Raw genomic sequence first — 27,133 nt, forward strand, 5'->3', positions numbered from 1 at the left:
AAGACCTATGTTAGAGCCACGTGATGTCATCCATATACACTGAAGATGCATGTCTGTATGAGTCACATGAACACGTTGCTCTGTATTATTTCTTAGGCTTGCACGCTTGCTAGGAGGAATGCAGATGTCTTCCTGAAATACCTGCACAGGAACAGCGTGAACATGCCTGGAATGGTGACACATATCAAAGCCCCTGAACAACAAGTGAAAAGTGAGTACACCTAGGAGTCAGCCGACGGATGAGCTTCACAAGACATGTTCTAAAATCTTGGTCCAGGGCTTCCTTTGGAATGTCCTTTTCATATCATTAAAGTTCTCCTAAGTTATCTTATTTTAATAATAAAATATTAAACAAATATATAGCTTGATAATTTATTGAATAAAGTTGAAGAATATAAACGGAGAAAATGCAGCATGCTCAGGGTATTTATTGGCATCGACTGTTTTGTTAAAAAAGTAAGTGAAAATATAAATCGGGAAAAAATGAAAGCCAGAATTATCTACAGGCCAAATACTTTTAAAAGTTTAAATCACAAAAATTATATACCCATTTCATTGCTATAATGTATCAGTTTTATATACTTAAAGCATTATTAATAAAAGCAAATTGCCAAAGAATGTTATATAGATAGATGGGTATCATTTGAGTTTAAAAATGTACAAAACTGTACACACACACACATACACACACACACACACACACACACACACGCGCGCGCATAGAAAATGACCTGGGAACAATTATACTAAACTGTAAGTAGGGTTGTCATGGGTGGAAGTTAAGGGTACTGACGATTTTTATGCTGTAGAATTCTGATTGAATATTTTGCAGTGAAAATGCATCCAGGTGATACATCATTTTAAACTTAATCATAATTTTTTTTACAAGTTTAATTGAAATGACATGGAAGTGGGTCCTCAGAAAATGAGGAGAATTGTTGAAAACAGTCTCGGTATTCAGGCCCTGTTCTATCAGCTTTAATCCTCACCTGAGCTTCAGTCCTGCCCCAGGCAGAGGCTACGGAAATAAGAGACTAGAAAAGACTTACGCTCGTTTTCCTTTCATTTAAGTGGTAGCTTATTTTTTGACAGGCTTCAAATTTCAGTGCCAGTTTGCTTCACTAAACTAGTTCACTTTTCAGTCGAGCAAAGATAATGTAACAGGACCAACCAGTGAGCTGGCGGGTACATGCTGCTCGCAGGCTCCTGTTTCTCACAAAGTACTCAGCCTATGAGGAACTCGGTAAATATTTGTGGAGAGGTTATTATTTTTAAAGTTTTCCAATAAAGTTATATTCCAGGTACCACTTATTTGATTTGCAATTTCAGTCAGGGAACCTTTTTCTGAAGTTTTTTTTATCTGTTTACTTTGTAAACTTCTAGAGTAAAACAGACTCACTGTAAAGAATGTTTAAAGTGTACAAATGTGTATAAATTACCTAAATTCCTTTGCCAGTGGTAACCACTGTGAAGACCTTTTTGTGCATCCTTCTATGCACATAAATGGAAATATGCAGAGAGATACAAACGTGTAGCTTCACCTCACCCATCTGGCTTTTTAATTTTTTTTTTGAAGTGGGACTATATTCCCCTGCAATTTTCTTCTTACGCTTAGGAATAATCTCATTCTATATCAGAATTTGGAGATCTGCTCTGTTACTTTTAACGTCCAGTATGGCGACTTCGTAATTGATTTAATCTGACCCCTAATCAATGGGCTCATACGTTGCTGCCAGTTTTTCCGAACAGCACCTCAGCGTGTGTGCATCTGTGTACAAATTGTGTCGAGAGCTTGTGCCAGCACCGTATCTGAAAGATAAATTCCTGGTTCAAGGGTGCGCACCACTCAGTGTCGTTACCTGTCACCAGATGACCTCTGCAGGGGTTGTGCTCCATTTTCCTCCCCCAATAATACAGGCACACAGGTTTCCTCTGTCCCTTCTAGCCCTGGGCAGCGTAGTCCTTGCCAGGGAGTGGTGTAAACTGGTCTCGTTGTTTGAGTGAGACGAAACGTTTCTGTATTTTTAGTGGCCATATTTCATTTCATATAATCATGACCTCCATGTTTATATGCTTTGCTCGCTTTGCTAACAGATTATTCATATTTTCCTGTTGACTATTAAGTAAGTTAGATCCACCTTCTATGTTCCCAGTAGTTTTTCCTGGCTTTTTACTTGTGTCATATTTTTATGGCGGTTGTTATTTGGTTATGAGATTTTTAATTCTCTTGTAATCTGATTGCTGTTTTAACTTTTCCTTTCTAGCTTCATGCTTCTCAACTTCATTTCCTACCCTCTCCTAAGGGTTTGTTTTTGGTTGTGTTTTTAAAGCCCCCATCGTTTTCTTCTAGTACTCCGCTGTTTCATCTGACATCTTTTGATGTATACTAAATTCCTTCCGCAGGAAGGTTCTCATGGTCTTGCACAAAACGTCTAATACTGGTGTTTTTCCAGCCATTGTCAGATTGTCCCAGCAGGGGACTCAGTAGCTATCCCACTGACCCAGCCGACCTGAGGGATTAGAGGCCAACTCGAGTGTCGGGTGATGTCAGTCCTAAGTGTAAACTGGAGTAAGAGAACGAGGAGAGGTCTGGACAGGCGTGTCAAGGAGGCCAGGCAGGCAGGCCGTGCGGCTCAGTGACTATACTCCGGCTCACCACGGCATTTGCATTAAAATGTCTTTAAATAAAAATGAATGGGATTTTGTGGGTGTTGTGCTTGATGGCCAGCGCCAACATGCGGCTTTCTCTTCATTCTCTCAGATATCTTGAATGAACTCTTCCAGCGGGAGAACAGGGTGTTGCATTACTGGACCATGAGGAAGCGGCGGCTGGACCAGTGCCAGCAGTACGTGGTCTTTGAGCGAAGCGCCAAGCAGGTCAGCCATCACACAGCCCTCCCGGCGCCCTCCTCCCCGTGCCCAGGCCTCCATCGTCAGACGGGCAGCTTCTGACATGGCAGCAGATGGAAAACCGCTCCCTGATCATCAAAACAGCCTTGCCTTTTACTTGACCGTTTGTTGCCAGAAAACCCCCCAGCCTCGTAAAAGTGTGTTACTCAGTGATTTTGGCCTCAGCGGGTGTGCGAGTCAGCTCTGCCGAGCTGCCGTCACCCCACAGTTAAGACAGCGAAGTGCGAGCAGTCGTGATCGTGATGATTTAAGTCACTGTAAGATAATACGGTGGGCAGTTTTCCATGTTGGCGTACTTATATCTTCAAGACAAAATTTTGTTTTTCGGATAAACTGAGCTAAAATTAAGTAAGAAATGTGGCAGAATTTCTCAGAATTCAGTATACTCAAAAAAAGGTCACGCGTTTGGCTAAGGCAGAGACCTCAAGAGGGTACGTTTGCAGTGTTCCCCTCCCCTCCCCCGCCTGCCGGAAGTCATTCTGGGGTCGATGGCCAGTCGTGGAGATCATTTTAGGGTAAAGTCTGTCTGACTGTAACTCAGACAGGAAGATGCCTGTCACTTCTCCCTGGCCTTAACAGTAGCCTAGGAATCCGTGCCCATTAGTCCAGAATTCGGAGGGTCAGGAGGGAGCGGGAGGGAGAAGGCTTGTTCTCAGAAGCCCCCGCGAGTCACCTCACATGCACCACGTCCCCGGGCCCTCCTCAGGGCTGCCGGTCCCTGGTGACCGCGTGTGACCTGCTCTGTCTTCTGGGTCCACCTGGAAACCTGACACGTGCCTCATGCAGCGTAGGCATTCGATAAAATCCGTTTAGCTCAAGCAAGATTACATTTTCCTCAGCACAGGTTTCTCACTTGGGGAACATATTTTGTTTAATTTGGTAAATGTCATTCTCTCACTGGGCAGCCTGCTGCCCAGAGCAGCTCGGTGTCCCAGGGCGTAAGCAGGAGTTCATGGTCCCTGAACCTGGCACCCTGACCCGACCTCTCCCTTGTCTTGATTGGCTTTCCCAGATGCAGTTACCACGTTCCCAGCAGGGGTGGCAAGCGGTAGTATTTTTTAATGTTTAAATTCCATTTTCTTAACATTTTATTTAAGGATAATCTAACCGTATTTCAGATTTATGGGGGCCTGATTTTATTTCTAATTAGAGACTATTTCATAATCTTTTCTCACGTCTTTCTCTGTTGAAAGACAAGGAGTCATTCAGCTACAGAGAACAAAATTGTAAATAATGCCCTTGACAGAGAGAAATAATGGAATATGCTGTTGCTTTTTCCTAAAGCCAGTTCACATGCCAAAAATAAAATCATTCAGTTTCTGCCGTTACAGATGATGGCCCGTCAGCCCCACGGCCCTGTAGGGTTGGCTTCTGTGCTGTACGATAACAACAATCCCACAGTAAATACCGAGTTATGGGTGGGCTGTGGCAGGTGACTTGCAGCCCCTGCTCTGCTCTGGGCACCTCCTGCCTCGGGGCTGCTCCTCCCAGGCTGTCTGTGCCCCTTCTCCCTTACCTCTGCCTCTGAAAGTTGGCTTTCAGTTCAGGGCTTGTTCTTCTTTCTCTTTCCTCTCTCCTTAGCTCTCACTGTTGGTGTCTCCCAGCCCTGACCTCCATTTCTGGTCTCCAGATGTAGAAACCCCAGCTCCCTCCTTGGGTCTCTCCACTTTGGCCTTAACCAAAGCAGAAGTGGACCCGGGACTCCCCGTCCACCGTGTCCCCGCCCTCATCTTACCTGATTCCCGCCTTTCCCTCATCTTCCCAGCTTCACCCCTTCATCGGGGCCTGATGCAGCACATCTGCCCTCTCCTCCGCCCCCAGAGCCATCACGGGTACCAGCCTAGCCATGTCTCATCTGAACCCCCTGGACCGGTTTGCCAACCGGTGTTGCTTTTCTCTCGCTCACTCTCCACTGCAGTCCCTTTTCCATGTGGCAGCCCCATTCACTTCCAGACCAAAGTCCAAAGGCCTGCGGCCTCCGAGGGCCCCCTGTCGCCCTCCAGCTTCACCTCCAGCCTCCCCCTGTGCAGGGCCCCTTTCCTCCTGAGCCCATCCCTTCTCAGCCTGCGGGTCCCTCATGGTCACAAGGGCAGGGCCCAAGCCTCTCCCACCCCAGCGCCCCCCTCAGCACCTGCCTGCATAGAGGGCGCTTGGGCACGATTCGCTGTGTGAACGGAGGAAGTAGGGACCTTTGAATAAATTGACCAAAATGGCTTTCTGCCTTGACACACTGTCAGTGGCAGTGTTGTCTCAGAGATGGGGCAACCATGCTTGTGCAAAACGAAGGTAAATTCCCAGCCAGGAAGCTGCGCGGTAAGTAATCTGGGTCGTGGTTTCCTTTTCATTTTTTTCTTCTAAAATGCCATAAATGCTGTGAAGTATCTAATAGAGACGGTGATGTTTCTGTTCCAAGACCAGCAAATCACAGCGGACGACTAAGATATTGTGAAGGGCAGATATGAAAGCTTCCATGTTTTTGTTTCTTTTCCATAGTGTTGCTTTTTCAGATGTTTATGTTTAAGTAAGATTTCACTTCAGATCTATGTACATAGAAGGAAAAAAATGGCTTCCATCTAAAAACATGAAAGAATAGGAGTCAGAATGTGTCCTTCTGTTGCAGTCTGGACCTTGCCGGCCCCCTTCTTCCCAGGTGGGGTCATCTCTCTCCTACATCTGGGAGGTTAAGCCACTTCTGCCAGCGTCTCCCCAGAGCATCTTTATGCATAATGACGCTCTGTAGGAGCCCCCAGAAGGCCAGTGAAGTGGGTGCACACCTCAGGACTCACTGAAGGCAGGAATAGGAAGAAACGGCTAACACTGTACATTTGAAAGCTGGGAATTTGCATCTGCTTTCTTTTCCTGTTTTAAGTTAGATCACCCCAGGAAGGCTGTCGAGTCCCTGTGACGCGAATGTCTCAGTGTTCAGCAATGCGAGGGTCTCAGACTTCCCGTTCCCCACACTTTCTCAGTATTCTTGAGGGAGGCTATTCACTGGACTCTTATGGCCCTTTAGGTTCATGCTTATAAGAAACTCCTGAGCTTGTTATCATTGATGCCTAAGTGACATGATTACAGTTTTCTAGAATGTCAACTTTTAATTTTGGAATTAAGATACATGTTTCAGAAGCTCATCTCTCTTTGAGGGAGTGTTTCTTGATGCGCCTGGGAGTGTGACTTTGCGTTTAAATGAGATACTGAGGTATTGGGACTTGCTTCACTGACGTTGAGCCGTGAACCTGTTTCCATTCCTTCCGTCTCTAGGCTTTGGAGTGGATCCATGACAGCGGGGAGTTCTACCTTTCCACACACACCTCCACAGGTTCGAGTATCCAGCACACCCAGGAGCTGCTGAAGGAGCACGAGGACTTCCAGATCACGGCAAAGGTGAGCTTGCATTGGCTCAGTGCCTGCGTGCCTCCTGCATGTTTCCAGGATAACCTCGAACAGGATACTTGGTGTAAAAGAGGTCTTTCCTAAAAATTTCATTGAAGAAATACCTTACGCAATGGGAGGAACGGGGTGAGCCAGATGGACTGTTAGACCCTACTTTAGTGGTAATTCTAAGGCCTTTCACACTGTCCTCATTTGTCCCTTTGTTTCTCTGTTTCCTCTTGTGCCTCTGATTTCTGGAAATGCCTCCCAGCTCCTTCCTTTATTTTTTCTTTCTTCTTTGTCCTTTTCGTTCTTCTCTTATTTTCATTCGGTTTTCCAAGTATTTTCTGAGTACTTGCTATTTTTATGGAACGCTGGTGTTCCCAGCTTGACTTAGACGGATCCTGTGCGTGTTTCCTTTCCTTGTCTTGAACAGTGAAGACTGCTGCAGTAGCATCATGCCCAGTTGTCCAGTCACGAAGCTGACCGGGTTTTATAGTTGGCAGAGTTTATGTCAGTGGCTGTTCATAGGCTTATAAAACTGGAGGCATTTTCACTTTTCTGCTGAATTAAATACATCTTTATGGCATATGCAGTACATGTGACTGTGAATTTTTAAGCAGATGTGTAAGAATTCACACACTGACACGAATGTTTTCTCAATTAAAATATTTGCAGGGGCTAATTCCTTCTTTTACCTCAAAACAATTTTGAGGCTTCTAGGCTTCCCTTCTCAACCTGTGGTGTTCTTGTTTTTTGTTTTTCAAAGTTTTGAATATACATTCTATGTACTGTTTTCAGGAGCACCTCTGTTTCTGATGATAGAGTTAAGGTTTTAGAAAAAATTGGAAATTAATTCACATTTAAGAGTAGAAAATAAATGATGAAGCTGCATAATAATTTTTGGGTAAAAAGAAGTGTTCCTGAGGAGACACCTTCAAGATAGTGGAGGAGTAAGACGTGGAGATCACCGTCCTCCCCACAGATACATCAAAAGTACATCTACATGTGGAACAACTCCAACAGAACACCTACTGAATGCTGGCAGAAGACCTCAGACTTCCCAAAAGGCAAGAAACTCCCCCACGTACCTGGCCGTGTGGCTGACAGGGTCTTGATGCTCCGACTGGGGGTCAGGCCTGAGCCTCTGAGGTGGGACAGCTGAGTCCAGGACATTGGTCCACCAGAGACCTCCCGACCCCACGTAACATCGTTCGGCAAGAGTATTCCAGAGATCTCTGTCTCAACATTAAGACCCAGCTCCACTCAACAACCAGCAAGCTCCAGTGCTGGACACCCCATGCCAAACAACTAGCAAGACAGGAACACAACCCCACCCATTAGCAGAGTGGCTGCCTAAAATCATAAGTTCAAAGACACCCCAAAACACACCGCCGGATGTGGTCACGCCCACCAGAAAGACAAGATCCAGCCTCATCCACCAGAACACAGGCACCAGTCCCCTCCACGAGGAAGCCTAGACAACCCACTGAACCAACCTTAGCCACCGGGGGCAGACACCAAAAACAGCAGGAACTACGAACCTGCAGCCTGCAAAAAGGAGACCCCAAACACAGTAAGTTAAGCAAAATGAGAAGACAGAGAAATAAGCAGCAGATGAAAGAGCAAGGTAAAAACCCACCAGACCAAACAAATGCAGAGGAAATAGGCAGTCTACCTGAAAAAGAATTCAGAGTAATGATAGTAAAGATGGTCCAAAATCTTGGAAATAGAATGGAGAAAATACAAGAAACGTTTAACAAGGACCTAAAAGAATGAGAGAGCAAACAAACAATGATGAACAACACAATAAATGAAATTAAAAATTCTCTAGAAGGAATCAGTAGCAGAATAACTGAAGCAAAAGAACAGATAAGTGACCTGGAAGATACAATAGTTGAAATAACTACCACAGAGCAGAATAAAGAAAAAAGAATGAAAAGAATTGAGGAAAGTCTCAGAGACTGCTGGGACAACATTAAATGCACCAGCGTTCGAATTATAGGGGTCCCAGAAGAAGAAGAGAAAATGAAAGGGTGTGAGAAAATATTTGAAGAGACTATAGTTGAAAACTTCCCTAATACGGGAAAGGAAATAGTCCAGGAAGCACAGAGTCCCATACAGGATAAATCCAAGGAGAAACATGCCAAGACACCTATTAATCAAACTATGAAAAATTAAATACAAAGAAAAAATATTAAAAGCAGCAAAGGAAAAGTAGCAAATAACATACAAGGGAATCCCCATAAGGTTAACAGCTGATTTTTCAGCAGAAACTGCAAGCCAGAAGGGAGTGGCAGGACATATTTAAAGTGATGAAAGGGAAAAACCTACAACCAAGATTACTCTACCCAGCAAGGATCTCATTCAGATTTGATGGAGAAATTAAAACCTTTACAGACAAACAAAAGCTAAGAGAATTCATCACCCCAAACCACCTTTACAACAAACGCTAAAGGAGCTTCTCTAGGCAGGAAACATGAGAAGGAAAAGACCTACAATAAGAAACCCCAAACAATTAAGAAAATGGTAATAAGAACATACATATCAATAATTACCTTAAATGTAAATGGATTAAATGCTCCAACCAAAAGACACAGACTGCATGAATGGATACAGAAACAACACCGTATATATCATGTCTACAAGAGACCCATTTCAGACCTAGCAACACATACAGACTGAAAGTGAGGGGATGGAAAAAGATATTCCATGCAAATGGAAATCAAAAGAAAGCTGGAGTAGCAATTCTCATATCAGACCCAATAGACTTTAAAATAAAGACTCTTACAAGAGACAAAGAAGGACACTACATGATGATCAAGGGATCAATCCAAGAAGATGATATAACAGTTGTAAATATTTATGCACCCAGCATAGGAGCACCTCAATACATAAGGCAAATGCTAACAGACATAAAAGGGAAAATCGACAGTAACACAGTAATAGTAGTGGACTTTAACACCCCACTTTCACCAATGGAGAGATCAACCAAAATGAAAATAAATAAGGAAACAAAAGGTTTAAGTGATACATTAAACAAGATGGACTTAATGGATATTTATAGGACATTCCATCCAAAAACAACAAAATACACTTTCTTCACAAGTGCTCATGGAACATTCTCCAGGATAGATCATATCTTGGGTCACAAATCACGCCTTGGTAATTTTAAGAAAATTGAAATCATATCAATTATCTTTTCTGACCACAACGCTATGAGACTAGATATCAATTACAGGAAGAAAACTGTAAAAATTACAAACACATGGAGGCTAAACAATATGCTACTAAATAACTAAGATATCACTGAAGAAATCAGAGAGGAAATCAAAAAATGCCTGGAAACAAATGACAATGAAAACACGACGACCGAAAACCTATGGGATGCAGCAAAAGCAGTTCTAAGAGGGAAGTTTATAGCAATACAACCCTACCTTAAGAAACAGGAAACATCTCAAATAAACAACCTAACCTCACACCTAAAGCAATTAAGAGAGAAGAACAAAAAAACCCCAAAGTTAGCAGAAGGAAAGAAATCATAAAGATGAAATCAGAAATAAATGAAAAAGAAATGAAGGAAACAGTAGCAAAGATCAATAAATCTAAAAGCTGGTTCTTTGAGAAGATAAACAAAATTGATAAACCATTAGCCAGACTCATCAAGAAAAAAAGGGGGAAGAATCAAATCAATAGAATTAGAAATGAAAAAGGAGAAGTAACAACTGACACTGCAGAAATACAAAAGATCATGAGAGATTACTACAAGCAACTGTATGCCAATAAAATGGACAACCTGGAAGAAATGGACAAATTCTTAGAAATGCACAACCTGCCAAGACAGTATCAGGAAGAAATAGAAAATATGAACAGACCAATCACAAGCACTGAAATTGAAACTGTGATTAAAAATCTTCCAACAAACAAAAGCCCAGGACCAGATGGCTTCACAGGCGAATTCTGTCAAACATTTAGAGAAGAGCTAACACCTATCCTTCTCAAACTCTTCCAAAATATAGCAGAGGGAGGAACACACCCAAACACATTCTACCACCATGACCACCATCACCCTGATACCAAAACAAGGCAAAGATGTTACAAAAAAAGAAAACTGCGGGCCAATATCACTGACGAACAGAGATGCAAAAATCCTCAACAAAATACTAGCAAACAGAATCCAACAGCACATTAAAAGGATCATACACCATGATCAAGTGGGGTTTATCCCAGGAATGCAAGGATTCTTCAATATACACAAATGAATCAATGTGATACACCATATTAACAAATTGAAGGAGAAAAACCATATGATCAACTCAATAGATGCAGAGAAAGCTTTCGACAAAATTCAACACCCATTTATGATGAAAACTCTCCAGAAAGTAGGCATAGCGGGAACATACCTCAACATAATAAAGGCCATATGTGACAAACCCACAGCCAGCATCGTTCTCAATGGTGAAAAACTGAAACCATTTCCCGTAAGATGAGGGACAAGACAAGGTTGCCCACTTTCACCACTATTATTCGACATAGTTTTGGAAGTTTTAGCCACAGCAATCAGAGAAGAAGAAGAAATAAAAGGAATCCAAACTGGAAAAGAAGAAGTAAAACTGTCACTGTTTGCAGATGACATGATACTATACATAGAGAATCCTGAAGATGCCACCAGAAAACTACTAGAACTCATCAATGAATTTGGTAAGTTTGCAGGATACAAAATTAATGCACAGAAATCTCTTGCATTCCTATACACTAATGGTGAAAAATCGGAAAGAGGAATTAAGGAAACGCTCCCATTTACCATTGCAACAAAAAGAATAAAATACCTAGGAATAAACTTACCTAAGGAGACAAAAGACCTGTATGCAGAAAATTATAAGACACTGATGAAAGAAATTAAAATGATACAAACGTGGAGAGATATACCATGTTCTTGGATTGGAAGAATCCACATTGTGGAAATGAGTATACTACCCAAAGCAATCTACAGATTCAGTGCACTCCCTATCAAACTACCAATGGCATTTTTCACAGAACTAGAACAAAAGATATCACGGTTTGTATGGAAACACAAAAGACCCCGAATAGCCAAATCAATCTTGAGAAAGAAAAATGGAGCTGGAGCAGTCAGGTTCCCTGACTTCAGACTACACTACAAAGGTACAGTAATCAAGACAGTGTGGTACTGGCACAGAAACAGAAATATAGATCAGTGGTACAGGATAGAAAGCCCAGAGATAAACCCATGCATTTATGGTCACCTTATCTTTGATAAATTAGGCAAGAATATACAGTGGAGAAAAGACAGCCTCTTCAGTAAGTGGTACTAGGCAAACTGGACAGCTACATGTAAAAGAATGAAATTAGAACACTCCCTAACACCCTACACAAAAATAAACTCAAAATGGATTAAAGACCTAAATTTAAGGCCAGACACTATAAAACTCTTGGAGGAAAACATAGGCAGAACACTCTATGACATAAATCACAGCAAGATCCTTTTTGACCCACCTCCTGGAGAAATGGATATAAAAACAAAAATAAACAAATGGGACCTAATGAAACTTCAAAGCTTTTGCACAGCAAAGAAAACCATAAGACGAAAAGACAACCCTCAGAATGGGAGAAAATATTTGTAAACGAAGCAATGGACAAAGGATTAATCTCCAAAATATACAAGCAGTTCATGCAGCTCAATATCAAAAAAACAAACAACCCAATCCAAAAATGGGCAGAAGACCTAAGTAGACATTTCTCCAAAGAAGACATACAGATTGCCAACAAACACATGAAAGGATGCTCAACGTCACTAATCACTAGAGAAATGCAAATCAAAACTACAATGAGGTATCACCTCACACCTGTCTGAATGGCCATCATCAAAAAATCTACAAACAATAAATGCCGGAGAAGGTTTGGAGAAAAGGGAACCCTCTTGCACCGTTGGTGGGAATGTAAATTGATACGGCCACTATGGAGAACAGTATGGAGGTTCCTTCAAAAACTAAAAATAGACCTACCATATGACCGAGCAATCTCACTGCTGGGCATATACCCTGAGAAAACTATAATTCAAAAAGAGTCATGTACCACAGTGTTCATTGTAGCTCTATTTACAGTAGCCAGGACATGGAAACAACCTAAGTGTCCGTCGACAGATGAATGGATAAAGAAGATGTGGCACATATATACAATGGAATATTACTCAGCCATAAAAAGAAACGAAATTGAGTTATTTGTAGTGAGCTGCATGGACCTAGAGACTGTCATACAGAGTGAAGTAAGTCAGAAAGAGAAAAACAAATACTGTATGCTAACACATATATATGGAATCTAAAAAAAGGTTCTGAAGAACCTAAGGGCAGGGCAGGACAGGAATAAAGGCGCAGACGTAGAGAATGGACTTGAGGATACGGGGAGGGGGGAAGGGTAAGCTGGGACGAAGTGAGAGAGTGGCATGGACATATATACACTACCAAATGTAAAATAGATAGCTAGTGAGAAGCAGCCGCATAGCACAGGGAGATCAGCTTGGTGCTTTGTGATCACCTAGAGGGGTAGGATAGGGAGGGTTGGGAGGGAGACACAAGAGGGAGGAGATATGGGGATATATGTGTATGTACCGCTGGTTCACTTTGTTTTACAGCAGAAACTAACACAACAATGTAAAGCAATTATTCTCCAATAAAGATGTTAAAAAAAATAAAATAAAAGGTTATATTGAAAAAAAACAACAAAGAAAGAAGTGGTGTATATGTACTACTATATTTAAAAAGGATAACCAACAAGGACCTACTGTATAGCACAGGGAACTCTGCTCAGTGTTATGTGGCAGCCTGAATGGGAGGGGAGTCTGGGGCGAATGGACTCATGTGTATGTATGGCTGAGTTGCTTTGCTGTGCACCTGAAACTATCACAGCACTGTTAATTGGCTATACTCCAATATAAAATTAAAACTTAAAAAAAAAGAAAAAGTGTTCCTAAAAAAAAAAATGTTCCTATAAAGTAAAAAGATTGAATTTCTTGTGTGGCCCTTAACTTGGCTTTGAAAACATATCCATGGGGAATTTTTAAATCGTTTAGAATGACAACAGCTACTTTGTATTATGTTTATTTTTCCTATTTGATACATTCTGTAACAACTTCTGAGTTCTGCTGTTCTTTCTTCCTGGGGCTCTCTTCTCAGCTCCCCTCCATCCCAAGCTGTAAGTGTACTTTTTCCATTCAGGCTCTCGGTGCCGGGCTGTGGGAACCCCTGGTCTCTGTTCTGGAGGACACACAGTGTAGCGGGGCTCAGTGGGGAGGCCTGGCAGCAGGAGCATTTGGGTAGGGCGAGCCACACCCAGAGGGGCCATGAACGCTCCGAGGGGGCCCCCGCCCGCTCGGTTAAGGGGAGCTGACCTGTCGTACCTCTGCAGGTAAGGATCATATCTTTTCCCTCCTCTAGCTGCAGTACATGTTTGGCCGAATAATTCTTATTTTTTGTTAATAATAGGATAATAAATACAGTTGTTGTGTGCCTTATATGATTTATATTTGTTTCATTGAATGTCCTTTGGTTATAGATAGTAAGAAAATGCCTAAGATACACTCAGGTAGATTTAAGCTTTGATCATTTGCACTGACTTAAATTTCCATGGATGCTGCACTCTGCAGGCCATGCGTACAGCCAGACAGCTATTCACTGCCCAGCTCCAGGGGATGCCATGCCACGTACACAGGTTGTGGTGGGAATGTCGTCATCTAGAGCTGAGTAGCGTGGCAGCTTTGTGCCACCAGTGGAGCACGTACAAAGGGATTTTTCCATTATTTCTAGTTTGCCCTTTTCCTCAGACTTGGGTTGTGGTTTTGGGAAGAATGAGCAGTAACAGGCATATTTTTGCCTGTATTTTATTTAAAAAATAAGCATCTAAAATCATAGGTGACATCTGATTTTTCTATTTCCCAAATAGAGCTGTTTCTTTTGTTGGGTATACTGAATTAGTTTTGCCAAGAGGAACTGATAGGTTTTGAAAAGAGCACCTCTCAGGTTTTTTTCTTAGCATTTTTTCCTTGGTTTCTGGCTCCTTTTCTTTTAATCAGAAAGCGCCTGCCCTGGTGCTTGGCGACATCATTCAGTTTTTCGTGTTGAAATGATGCTCTTGCTAGCCTTCTGTCCCTCTGTCTTAGCGTCTTCTAAGAAGTCATTTTTTCTCTTGTTAGGTAGAAGATCCTTCGTTCTGACATGACATCTTCCAGTTCAGTAGTTACATAATTAGTATTGTAACATTTTTAGGGTTCATGGAAATGAAACCTCTCCTCACTCTCTGATTAAGACTCAGCTTGATTCCTTTGCAACTCAAGGCAGTAATTTCTCAGAATGCTTTTAAGCACCACCGGCATCCAGGCCATGGGTGTTTCCTTAAAAGCAGATTTCTGTCTTCACCAGGCACGTACTGACTTGGACTCTCTGGGAGCAAGGCTTGAAAAGGAGCATTTCTAACAAGCTCACCAGGTGGTTTTTATGCACACTCAAGTTTGAAACCCACTGCCTTACTAAGACCTTCACAACTTTGTCACCCATGCCAAGTGCCTTACTTTGCTAGAAAGTGTCTGAGACCGTTGAATATGCATCCTTTCTGGGTTTCTGATTACCTGAGAACATGATGAGTAAAGCTCTCGTGAGCATGTGAACTTCAACGTTCGGTCTGCCTTTATTTTTCTCCAGTCCCTTGATTATGCCTAAAGATGAGGTTGTTCAGATTATATTTGTACTCTTCAAAAATAAAAATCTGCTTTCATAACAATCTCTTATACAAACAAGGAGGCAACTGTGTCCTGATAGTGAAGGATAAGCAAGAGTTGTTAAATGAAAATGCTGGGTGCCGCACAGTGCTTATCATAGGCATTTATGCAAAAAAGGGAAGGGAGAAAAATACACATATACATACACGCACTTGCTTGTATATAATAAAACATCTCCGGGGTGGTACACAAGAAGCTGATACAGGTAACAGGTGAATGTGGAGTGAGAAGGCTTTTCACTTTGTGTCCTTTTGTACCTTTTGAATTTTGAATTCTGTGAATGCATTTTAAAAATACCAGTTAAGGGGCTTCCCTGGTGGCGCAGTGGTTGAGAGTCCGCCTGCCGATGCAGGGGACGCGGGTTCGTGCCCCAGTCTGGGAAGATCCCACATGCCTCGGAGCGGCTGGGTCCGTGAGCCATGGCCACTGAGCCTGCGCGTCCGGAGCCTGTGCTCTGCAACAGGAGAGGCCACTTAGTGAGAGGCCCGCATACCGCAAAAAAAATAAATAAATAAAAAGTAAATAAAAATACCAGTTAAAATAGAAATACACCGTTATAAAAGGTTCATGGATTAGCAGGTTCGTCCTACTTAATTTTGATCACACCATTCATTCACTCAACAATTATTTATTGGCCTCTACAATATACCAGGAACCACTCATTGGTGCAGAGCTCATGGATTGCACGTTCTAGTTAGAGAAATGAGCAATAACATGATAAATGAGTAAATATATATACATACATGTTAAATAATAAGAGAAAAAGCCACGGGGGAGGGGAGGGTTGCCACCTTTGATAGGCTTCGGCAGGTCTCCTCAAGAAGCCTTTGACTATCTGATGAGCATTTTTGTTTAAATGAAGTTTGCAAATGGAAGATTTATAGATCTACCAGGCTTTGCCTATAGGAAACCTTTTGTTCTGTATCTAATTTCATAGACTCAGCCTGTTGGCGTCACATGCTTGCAACTAGGTCTGTTTTGTGATGTGTTTTTGACATATATGAAAATCTTCCTTTAGTTTCTTGGTGGCTTTTGTTTTCTGTTTTAATGTAGGTACGATGCATTTTCTTTTTTATCTTCACTTCTATGTCCCCAGTGCTTAAACCATGAAATAACTTTCTTAACTCCTTAAAGATTAAGGGGTCCTTGGACAACACGGGGATGAGCTGTGTGGGTCCACTTATACTCAGATTTTTGTCAACAAATACATAGTATAGTACTGCCTGGTCCCACTGAAGCCTCGGACGTGGACTTCATGGGGGCGGGGTGAGAAGTGAGGCGCAGGGGTCAGCACCCCAACCCCTGAGTTGTTCAAGGGTCAGCTGTTTGCAGTGCCCTCCACTGATGTCATTCATGGCAGTGGAAAAGAAATGCTTAAATGGTGCTAAAACCCAACTTCCCTGTGCTTTTCAGAAGATTAATATCTTGGTAAACAGCAAAACCTTCTTTAGGCAACCTGATTTTTAAAAATCCTGTATCAGCCATGTCAATTGTCTTTGATATTAAAATTTAATAATGTTTCTAACTTAAATCCCTTTTGGAATTTATGCTTCCAAGTCTGAAGCTTTGATTTCTTACTTCCTTGATATATAATTGGGCTTCTCTTAACCAGAAAGGTATCGTGTTGATCACAAATCAGAAGGTTTGTTTGACAGATATTTTCCTTTTAGCTCACGCTACTTGAGTTCATTTCCATGCAAGATGAAGGCCCTAAAAACTTTCAGAGTGTTTTGTTTGGCTGACTTTCTCCAATAAACAACTTTTATACAATTTGCAATAGCAGTTTTTTCCACAGAGGTATTAATGTCTCTGGAGTTCTGTTTTCCTGTAGTTTTTTTGTAAAGTATGTATTCATGCCAGTTAAAAGTAACTACCACTCCCATTAAAGTTGCAGGTGTATACACACTTGCATAAAGGACCTAATGTTAATTTATTATCTCAATAAATATTTGGTAGATGGCCACCATGTGCCAGACACGTAGAAGGTGTGTGAGATACTAGTGAGCAGAGGAAGCAAATGTCCCTGGCTGCTGGCAGGTGCATTCTAACCAGGAGAGAGACAGGCAGTGATCTTAGCAAGTGAATTACACCTCTTGGGAGGGTGAGGCATGCTGTGGGGCGGAGCAGAGCAGACAGGGTGAGGGAGGCGTGTGGCAGTCATGAGGGTTAGGGAGGCCGGTGAGAAGTGGCCTTTATTCGAGCAAAGCGTGAAGGAACCATGGAGACGTCCAGGGGAACAGCATTCCGGGTGGAAGGGGCACTGGTACACAGAGGTGGAGGCCAGCAAGCCTGGAGGGGTGGTGGGCAAGCTGGACCCTGTGGAGGAGCCCGGGGGGCGTTCGTGTAGAGTCTGAGGATGTTCACAGCTGGCTCTGCAGGCTGCCTAGTGAACTCTGCTCAAAACTTTTATTGTACAAAGTAAGATAGTTTATCCAGGTTTTGAACCCTGACCTCCTTCCTTTGGGGGATTTTTAAAGTCAATTTCCTGAGTGTTAGTCATAAAGATTTTCTAGTTAAAACCTAAGTGAGAAAAGCAGGTTCCGTAGCAGAAGAGTAACTGTACTCGTATGAAGTGCCAGTGGGAATGTTGGAGGAAGCCTAAGGGCTAAATGAAATGGCAACAACAAATGATACAAGTAATGAGCCATAATGAGTGAAATGATAAGTGAAATAAGTGGATGTGACGAAAAATCTGTTGAAGAATCAGATTTGACTGAAATCACTGCTGTATGTATGTATGTATGTATCTATCCATCCATCTATCAGACCAGTGTTTTATGGTTATCTGTAGCTATAAAAGTAGGAAAGTCATACTTAAAGATCTTTCTATGTGCATATAAAATGAAATAAGTGTATTTCTGAGAGAGAGTTTTAAAACAGGGACTAAGTTTAAAATACCTCTATGAAGGCAGCTTGCCTAGTCGTGGCTTTTCCTCCAGGTCTACTGAGAATTAAAGAAGAAACGAGCGCGTGCTGTGATGCTGTGGCTTCAGGGATTTGGTTGAGCATCTGCGGGGGGCGGCGGCGGGGGCTTAGCCACATAGGCTCCAGGAGAACGAAAATCTCAGACGGCTGCTGCCCTAAAAGGGCTTTCGGTCTAACTGGGGACACAATAAACAAGCGTAAGGCGGGAGGTGTCTGTAAGCACTACCTATGGCCTTCACAGGAGGGGAGTCATGGAATGTAGAGGCCGTCCTGAGTGAGCATCCACTTGTTCATTTTGCAGAGTGACTGACCATCTACCAGGTGAAGACACCGTCCAAAGACAGTCCAGACTTTTTCCTCGAGGTCATAAAAACGCCATTCATTGCAGAAGAGCTGAGGAAACGGAGCCAGTCTAGGATCAGGGGGATGAATTGGGTGGACTTAGGGTTTCAGTCTGAGTTTCTGTCACCAGCAGTTATTTTCCTGTTCAGAACTCAGAGTTGTAGGCAAGTTGCCACTGTGTTTCTGGTTTCTGGCAGTTGGGTTCATTTGCTTCACAATACTTTCCTGTTGTTTTTTTGCAGCAAACCAAAGAGAGAGTGAAGCTATTGATACAGCTGGCTGATGGCTTTTGTGAAAAGGGGCATGCCCATGCGGCAGAGATAAAAAAATGTGTCACTGCAGTGGATAAGAGGTACAGAGATTTCTCTCTGCGGATGGAGAAGTACAGGACCTCTTTGGAGAAAGCCCTGGGGATTTCTTCAGATTCCAACAAATCGGTAAATTGCTTTGTGCAAATTGAATAAATGACTGTTTTCTTCTTCGTACTGTTTGTCGATTTAATTAACTGAAGTTCATTGACTCCCTTATTCCACAGAGTAAAAGTCTTCAGCTAGATATCATTCCGGCCAGTATCCCCGGGTCAGAGGTGAAACTCCGCGATGCCGCTCATGAACTTAATGAAGAAAAACGGAAATCTGCCCGCAGGAAAGAGTAAGCTTGTCTTTAAGAACCTGCCAGGATTCATTGAAAAAGTGAAGAAAATGTCACTTGGACAAAGATGCTTACTTCTGTGTGTGCTTTGAAATCAAGCAGTGTTAATACTTTTCATTGCTCTGAATGTGCTTAGTTTTTACAGCAAAAATGCCACTGTGTCCACTGTCCCCTGATGCAGAAACAGTATCTTGTTGTTTTGTGCATGCGCCCCCATTTCATATGTGGCTGACAAGTTGTTTTAGTGTCATTTGTCATCAATAGGTCATGAGTAATAATACTAAGGAGAAGAATTTAATAACACAAGTGCAGCTCTTTGGAAGTTGCTAATTAGTAAACTGTACTAAATACTAATAAAGACAAAAGATGCCCTAAACCAGTGGTTCTCAGTCGGGGCCAGCTCTGTCCCCCCGGACGGACATTTGGCAATATGTGGAGACATTTTTGGTTGTCACCCAGTGGGGAGCGGGGAGGGCTACTGGCATCTAGTGGGCGGAACCAGGGATGCTGCGAAACGTTTTATAAGGCACAGGACAGTCCCACAGCAAAGCATCCTCCAGCCCCAAACGTCAGTACTGCCAAGTTGAGAAACCATGACCAGTAGGTACCTTAACAAAATTTTTTCCAGAATGTTTTTTCCTTTGAATTGGTGACTGGATACTGTTAGTTCTTCTATTCTTGCCTTAATTCTCCAGAACATATCACTGACTAGTGCTTTTTCAACCACCTTATTATTTCATAGACCCTAAAAGTAAGTAGTTAAAATAAGCATGTATCCTGACTGTGAACTAAACTAGTTGCTGTCTTTTCCTCTGCTTTAAGGTTCATAATGGCTGAGCTGATTCAAACTGAAAAGGCTTATGTAAGAGACCTCCGGGAGTGTATGGATGTAAGTAAGTTTTTCTGCTTATTTATTTAGATGGAGTATAGTGTCGCTGTTTATTCTTACCTGTTGGCAGTTCTTAAAAGAATCACGTTTTGCTGTTATTTTGGAGATTTGAAGTGCGCACGAGCAGCCTTCTGTGCACGTTGCTGCACTTCTGTGAAGTTCTAGGCGTGTTGTTGCTCATTACAGAGATGATGCAGCACTAATCCCCTCATTCCATTTACCACATGATGGCCTGGCTGACGTTCTCTCTGTGTAGAATTTTACAGCAGCTTCAGAGAACTGTGCCTACCGATTATCATTGGCAGCTCATGCTCAGTGGTTTAACGAATCTTTGCCGTACCTTGTGGAGTAGATTTTATCCCAAAATTTGAAGCTGGGAATGCATTTAGAGCTGAAAAGTATGGAAACTATTCTCAAGTATTAATAACAACTGAGATTTTTAAAAAATAGTTCCTCATGTTTTTTTTTTTGCAAAAGGCTGTATTGTTAAGATATATTTCCAATTATACATTAACCCTGGGTACGTATTCACAGAGGTCAGGAGTACCTGTTTCTTGAAGGTGAGGTGTGGATTTTCATCTAACCCTCTCTGTTTCCCTCCCGGCCAGACCTACCTGTGGGAAATGACCAGTGGTGTGGAGGAGATCCCGCCCGGCATTGTGAACAAAGAGCTCGTTATCTTCGGGAACATGCAGGAGATCTATGAGTTTCACAATAAGTGAGTGGCTTTATCTTTGGGGACCTCGTTAGCCACTCTGGAAATCTGTGCTGAAGTTTCGTGACAAATGAAAGTTTCCGATAAATAAGCATAGATTCCAGTGATTTTGTTGAAATTTGGAGGAAGCCTGCTGCCAGACTTGCTTCACAAGCACAGACATTCTAGAGACTATTTTAGCAGAGACTCAACTTTGTGTTTACTTTTCATAGAAACGAGATCAGGAAAACGGAAAGCTGGTTTCGTAGGGACCCTAACTTCTCTCAGGCCTTTGTCATCAGCTCCTGCGTCAGTTAACTTCTCAAGGTTAAAAGAAAGAACTGCCCTCTGTGGGGCTGCTGGCTGGCGTTTGGTCTTTCCTAATAAGAAGGAGGAAGGAACTGAGGACTGAACAGATGTGTAGTGTGACCAAAATAAAGTGCCCTTTCCACAGGCCATAGGAGGAGCATGGTTTTATTTTCAAGATCAAAAAAAAAGGCAGCAGAAGCTCCACTAGGTGGAGTCTGTGCAGCCCAAATAGCCTGTGGAAAGATGATGCTGGGCCAGAGCTGGCCGTGTCCTCCCCGCTTCCCTGCCCCCGACCCCAGCAAAGATGCTAGAATCTAAACGGGTCCTCTAGGTTGAGTGTTTACCTCCCTAACTTATGTCCTTAGCTACTAAACGTACCACTTTCCCAGAAGTAAGCTACTGTTGATTCGTGTTCAAAGGCTAAACTGGTTAACTCTTTGAAAGTCGCGATAACTTACCCTAGTTCAGAGCACTTGCTCTACATTTTGTTAAATTAAAATCTAGAAGTTACAGTTTTCACTGCATTTAATTAAAATGATGAAGTTCAGACATTGTCTGAATTCACGGTATGCTTGGTCTAATTCCCGGCATATCTCACTAGTAAAATGTTTTAAAACACCGTAATCATTTAGTATCGTTTTCTGTCTCTGCAGCATATTCCTCAAAGAGCTGGAAAAATACGAACAGTTGCCAGAGGACGTTGGACATTGCTTTGTAACTTGGGTAATGAGACCTCAGCTGCTTGTTCTGTCACAGTTGCTTTGAGGGAAGTTGGAAGGAATACTGTTCAATTCTCAAGTGTCGCCATTTTCTCCTGGTGTCTACAGAGAGAGAAATAGACTTTACCTCAAAGAATTACATTCTCCAGCTAGTTATTAATGTGGAATAAACTTTTTATTGACAGTAGTGATGGTTTGAGATAGAACGTTGAGTTAGTGTGCCAGGCCTCTTCATGGCCCTGGGGATTCACGGGTAATCGTGAGTGCCCAGCCCTGCCTGGGAGGATTGTCCGGTCGGGAGGGAGGGAAGGAGGCAAGTGACCTGGTGATCAGGCCCTGCTCTCTAAGTGTGACACTCACGTTTGCATATAGCATCATGGGAAGAGGGGCCGGCATCCAGCCCCGACTCTCCAGGCCAGGGGAGGACGTGTGTCCTATTAGCAGGATGTGTTTCTTATTTTAATAGCTTTCTTTATAAAGTAGGGTTTCTTAAATTGGGGGCTTGAATTTCATTTATATACACAGCTTCTTTTCTACATAAAAGTATATCATAATTTGATTTATTGTCATTTGAAAGAGATAGTCTAATTTTCTTTTTGTTTATATAGGCAGACAAGTTTCAGATGTATGTCACATATTGCAAAAATAAGCCTGATTCTACTCAGCTGATATTAGAGCATGCAGGATCCTACTTTGATGTAAGTAATAGATCGCTAAAGAAGCTGTGATATCTTCTAAGTTGCATTTCGTGTGCATAAAATGCAGCATGACTCATAACTTTCACCTAATGGATGGCATGATACCATTTTTATCTATCACATTTATAATGGGATATTCTTTTTTTTTTTTTCACACTTTACTGGGGTATAATTGCTTTACAGTGGTGTGTTAGTTTATGCTTTATAACAAAGTGAATCAGTTATACATATACATACGTTCCCATATCTCTTCCCTCTTGCATCTCCCTCCCTCCCACCCTCCCTATCCCACCCCTCCAGGCGGTCACAAAGCACCGAGCTGATCTTATAATGGGATATTCTTATATTCTGTTTTTAAAAGATGCTTCTCAAATACTGCAAGCTGTATATCTGTAAAAAATTCAGATTTTAATATATACATGTGTGTATATGTCATTACTTACAATTTATATATAGTCATTAATTTTTTACATGTAATATCATGTAAAAAGTATGAGTATTAACTATTAAGCTTCTTTTCCCCTCTATAAAAAAGTAACTTTGAATCTTTTTCGATCATTTATTTTTCCCATTTCAATTTCATGATGTTATTCACTTCCAGAAGTGGCCTATCAGTACAATTGTACACGTAGCTCTCTAACAGCTCAGACCGTCGGGGGGTTCATTAATTATATTCTCATTGGTGTGAACACAGTTCATCTTTTCTGGGACCGTGCTGCGGGGAGGTTATTTAGTACGAAAGGTGGTGGAGCCTCATGATATAGTATATAGAGTGATTTGGGGGTTTCCAGAACAGAGTCAAATGTGTGCCAAATAAATTTTGATTAAAAGATAAGGTACTTTGGAATTTTACGTATAATTTGGTGCATGAGGCCACGAGGGTATTAGGCTTGTTTCCGTCTTTGTGTTTGTACGTGGCTGAGTGTGATCACCTGCTCTTCGCCGGAAGTCTGGGAAATCGGGATACATTTCAGCTCCTGTCTTTTGAGATGGAGCCCTGCCTGTAGATGCCCCTATCTTAGTGGCCCTTCTCATGGCCAGTGGTTACACATCACTGCCTGGGTGAATATGAAGCCCTGCTCCCAGCCCAGTGAGGCCTTTTCTTTCCGATATTTCACACGACCCTGGGTCTTTGCCATTATGTGGAGCCCAGCACTGTGGCTCTATGCAGTTAGGATTATTGAAGGCCTTATTGACCGTATGGCACATGTGCTGTTTGGAATCAAAAGCCATTAAAAAAAAAAACCCATGCCCGAAGGAGGACGCCAAGAGCTAAGATACTGCAAATACAGTAGGTTGGTGTGAAAATGAGAGCAAGCAGGAGAGAGGACTTCCTTATAGCGAGGACGAAGGAAGCCTCCAGTAGGGAGGGTTGTGATGTGGCCTGTGACGAGGGTGCGCACGTGGCCGAAGCTTCAGGAGCTGCAGTGGGAGAGTCTGACTGCCGGGCAGGCGCAGTGATGATGGCACCAGGGGTGGTTGGCTTCCCTGCTTGACCTCTGCATGTGGAGGCCTGTAATACAGGGGAAACACTGTGTTTTTAGTATTCAAAGTGATGACCGAGATTTGTTATTTTTATGTTGACCTTATTAAAAGAAGCAATAGTGATTCCTACTTTAGAAAAAGTGGTTTGTGTGTATTCATCGTGGGGGTAAATGAATGTAAATTTTTAGTTCCTGTTATCTGACTTACACAGTGGTGTGTGTGTGTGTGTATGCTTTTTTTAAATTCAGGAGATACAACAGCGGCACGGATTAGCCAATTCCATCTCTTCCTACCTTATTAAACCTGTTCAGCGAATAACGAAGTATCAGCTCCTTTTAAAAGTATGTATGAAGCCTCTTCAGCCTGAAAAATTTTATGCACTGTGCATTATCATTTTGACATTGTTTTATGTATGTAAAGTACCCTGAGTTTTTGAAATAACACCTAGCAAATTAATGTTATTTTATAACTCATTGCCATTTATTGCCCCGACCCATTTGTCAGTGCATCTGGTAAATAATAGTATATTTCTTGATTATGCACCTGAACTTTGTTGACTGACCCTAGTCCCTGACATAAAATGAGAAAGGAAGGAAAAATTGTCAATCCTGGATGACTTAGTACCATTGTTCCCAGTATGACTTGTATCAGACTGACCTCTGCTGTTTCTTGGTTATGAATGATTATAGTTAAAATCACACTTGTAAAAATCAAATAATGATTAGTTCTGACGATAGAATGGTGAAGAAAACTTAGAATTTGTGATAAGAGTTGTTACAGAATTCACTATATATAACTGACGCACATTTTCTTGACTACAAGAAAAATAATTTACAAACTCTATCTCATGGTGTTTACCCCACCGTTTCCTTGGCTGGTGAATGTTATTAAACATTAGAACGTACCCACATCCGTTCATCCCAGTAAGAACATTGCATGAACCCAACTAAGTCCCCAGTTCGGTCCTAACACAGCAATAGGAGATGATCATGTAATTTTTCTAGATATAAAAGAAATACAGAAGATGAAGTTATGAATGCCTGAAACCCTTATTTTTACCCTTTTTGTTAATACAAAAAAATCTAGAAACAGTAAAAAGTGCCTACATTCTTTGGTGAAGGGATACCATTATGGTATTCTTACATTGGAAAAGCTCTCCTGCACTTCCCTATCAGAACCCCATTAAGTGATTTTATGACCACCACGGCAGAAATATGTGGTTGCTATAAACATGAAATAAAAGTCAGGAGGCTAAGTTGTTTATATTCACGTTTGCCCTTTGCTTTCTAATTCTGCAAAGGCAATTTACCTCTTAGTGTCCTCAGGATTGATGGGTTTTGTTTTTAGCACGTGGTTCTAGTAAAGATCTCTTCCTCGGTGACCTCACATGTAGTCATTCACTGTTAAACCTCTGCTTCAATTTATAAACCTGACTTTATTCTGCCCAGGGGTTCTTCAAGAGAGCAGTCATGAGCTATGCTGAGCTCCCCAGCGAGGAGCGCTTTCTGACAGTGATGTTAGTCTCAGTGCATTGCAGTTTTAAAGCACTTTTTGCCAAGCTGCTCAGAATAATAGGTGCACACCATCTGGCCATGAGAAGAGGGGCCTGTCAGGCAGCTGCCTTGCCCGAAACCATCCAGGGTATGACTGCAGGGCCACGTCCCTCTTGTTGAGCCCCAGGACACAGAAAGCTGTTGTTACTGTCACTGCCTGATAAAAATCATAGATGCGCTGGTGAGAAAATATCTTGGAGCCCACCAGAATGTGAACCTGCTGTCCTGCTGTCACTCCTCTAATGACAGGTGTTCCCCTACGTAGATCTGAAGTGTCATTATGCCCGGGGAGGCGCGCTGCAGTCATTAGAGCTTTCTGAATGTCCCAGCACAGGGAAGAAGCGTTTCCCTGTAGGTGACTGCAGCGATGCTGTTCCCGCTGTGAGACAGGGCAGCTCCAGGGCCGAGGGGACGTCGTGTTCACGGCGCCAGAGGGCTCAGAATCATGCTGGGATCCTGTGCAAGCAGAGCAGTACTAACTGGACTCTGGCTTGACCTTCGGATGTAACCGCTAGCCGACTGTGCTTTGCTACACTGCTTAAATATTTCATTTGTCATTTTTGAGGCTCGGTAGTTGACGTGGACACTAACTTCGTTTTAATCTCTGACTGTGTCTGGTTTCCTCTGAACTGAAGAAACGTCCTGATTTGAGCAGGACACACCCTTGCATCCACTGGATTAAGAGGCAGTTCAGTTTTATCATTCGCTCTCTGTGCGAATCTCTGCCCAATTGACCACAGTTTGTTTTTATCTTGCAAGTCATGGATTTTCACAAACTCTTTCATTTCTGCGAAGACCTCCGTAGCGGAGCATTTTGCTCTCCTGGGCTCGTTCACGGTGTCGGTTTCCCACAGGAGCTGCTCACGTGCTGCGAGGAGGGGAAGGGGGAGATTAAGGACGGCCTGGAGGTGATGCTCAGTGTGCCAAAACGGGCCAACGACGCCATGCACCTGAGCATGCTGGAAGGTATGTCCTCCCGCCTCCTGCTGACGCCACCTGTCCACCCCCCCCCCCCCCCGCCCCCCCGCGTCCTTGTGCCTCTGTGTTTAGTTAGGAGTCATCAGTGCAGGTGCCTTCTTTTTGCAATAATTGGTCTCGTTGCTTCCCCTAAGGAGTACATGACATGCTTCGACCTCATCACAAGCCTGTCCTTGTCCCCTCACTGGAGAGCAGCCGCTCCACACTCTGAACCCTGGGAGCACCTTGTGTCACTTGCCTTCAGCTACCTGGTCTCTGTGTTAGAAGGACAGGTGGAAGGATAGGTAGATCCATCCCCCAAGATTGTAAAATCCCTAACAGCGCTCGAATCTTCCCCATCTCTGGCATCACTTGTCAGAGCCTTGAACCAAGCAGGTTCCACATCCCTGCCCGTGCAGCCAAACAGCGCGTGGAACGTGGCAAAAAGAGAATCAGATAAATACGCCTAAAAATGGTCATCGCCAGTATAATTTCCATGAATGCTTCTGTTTAAGAAAGCTATTTCTGTGTTTCAGCTCAACTCTCATTATCAGGTTACGCAGAGTTATTTTAAGAAGTAATCCTGCCCCAAACGCTTTGGCCAGCCTGTGTGGTCACCATTGGTCCCCATTGAACAGTTTCCCAGTTAGGGCAGAGGTGCCGCTGTTTGTTAGTTACAGAGAACCCCCCCCCCCCCACCTCAGAGGCCAAGCCAGAGCACCTTTTCCCCCTCTGATGTAAAATCCCGAGCTGGTGGGCAGCCCTCAGGGCATCACCGGGGACTCAGGCTCTGTCCAGCTGGTCTCTCTCCACTCCTTGGATGTTTTGCTGGTTGGCCAGC

General features: G+C 42.7%; 1 protein-coding gene across 6 annotated transcripts in view; it reads left to right on the plus strand.

The window, feature by feature from the left end:
- Positions 1 to 27,133, plus strand: part of TRIO (trio Rho guanine nucleotide exchange factor) — a 374,102-nt gene that overhangs the window by 248,765 nt on the left and 98,204 nt on the right. For all 6 annotated transcript variants that reach the window (XM_029218706.1, XM_029218711.1, XM_029218708.1 and 3 more), the window contains 11 exons: positions 97 to 211; positions 2,762 to 2,877; positions 6,172 to 6,294; positions 18,580 to 18,774; positions 18,873 to 18,988; positions 19,811 to 19,877; positions 20,486 to 20,595; positions 21,534 to 21,603; positions 22,208 to 22,297; positions 24,031 to 24,123; positions 26,190 to 26,301. In XM_029218706.1, coding sequence (XP_029074539.1) covers positions 97 to 211; positions 2,762 to 2,877; positions 6,172 to 6,294; positions 18,580 to 18,774; positions 18,873 to 18,988; positions 19,811 to 19,877; positions 20,486 to 20,595; positions 21,534 to 21,603; positions 22,208 to 22,297; positions 24,031 to 24,123; positions 26,190 to 26,301 — 1,207 coding nt within the window. The remainder of the gene's footprint in view (positions 1 to 96; positions 212 to 2,761; positions 2,878 to 6,171; positions 6,295 to 18,579; positions 18,775 to 18,872; positions 18,989 to 19,810; positions 19,878 to 20,485; positions 20,596 to 21,533; positions 21,604 to 22,207; positions 22,298 to 24,030; positions 24,124 to 26,189; positions 26,302 to 27,133) is intronic.

This window comes from Monodon monoceros, unplaced genomic scaffold (genome assembly GCF_005190385.1).
Source record: "Monodon monoceros isolate NGI ecotype Baffin Bay Population unplaced genomic scaffold, NGI_Narwhal_1 Super_Scaffold_12, whole genome shotgun sequence".
In the NCBI taxonomy this organism is placed as follows: domain Eukaryota; kingdom Metazoa; phylum Chordata; class Mammalia; order Artiodactyla; family Monodontidae; genus Monodon; species Monodon monoceros.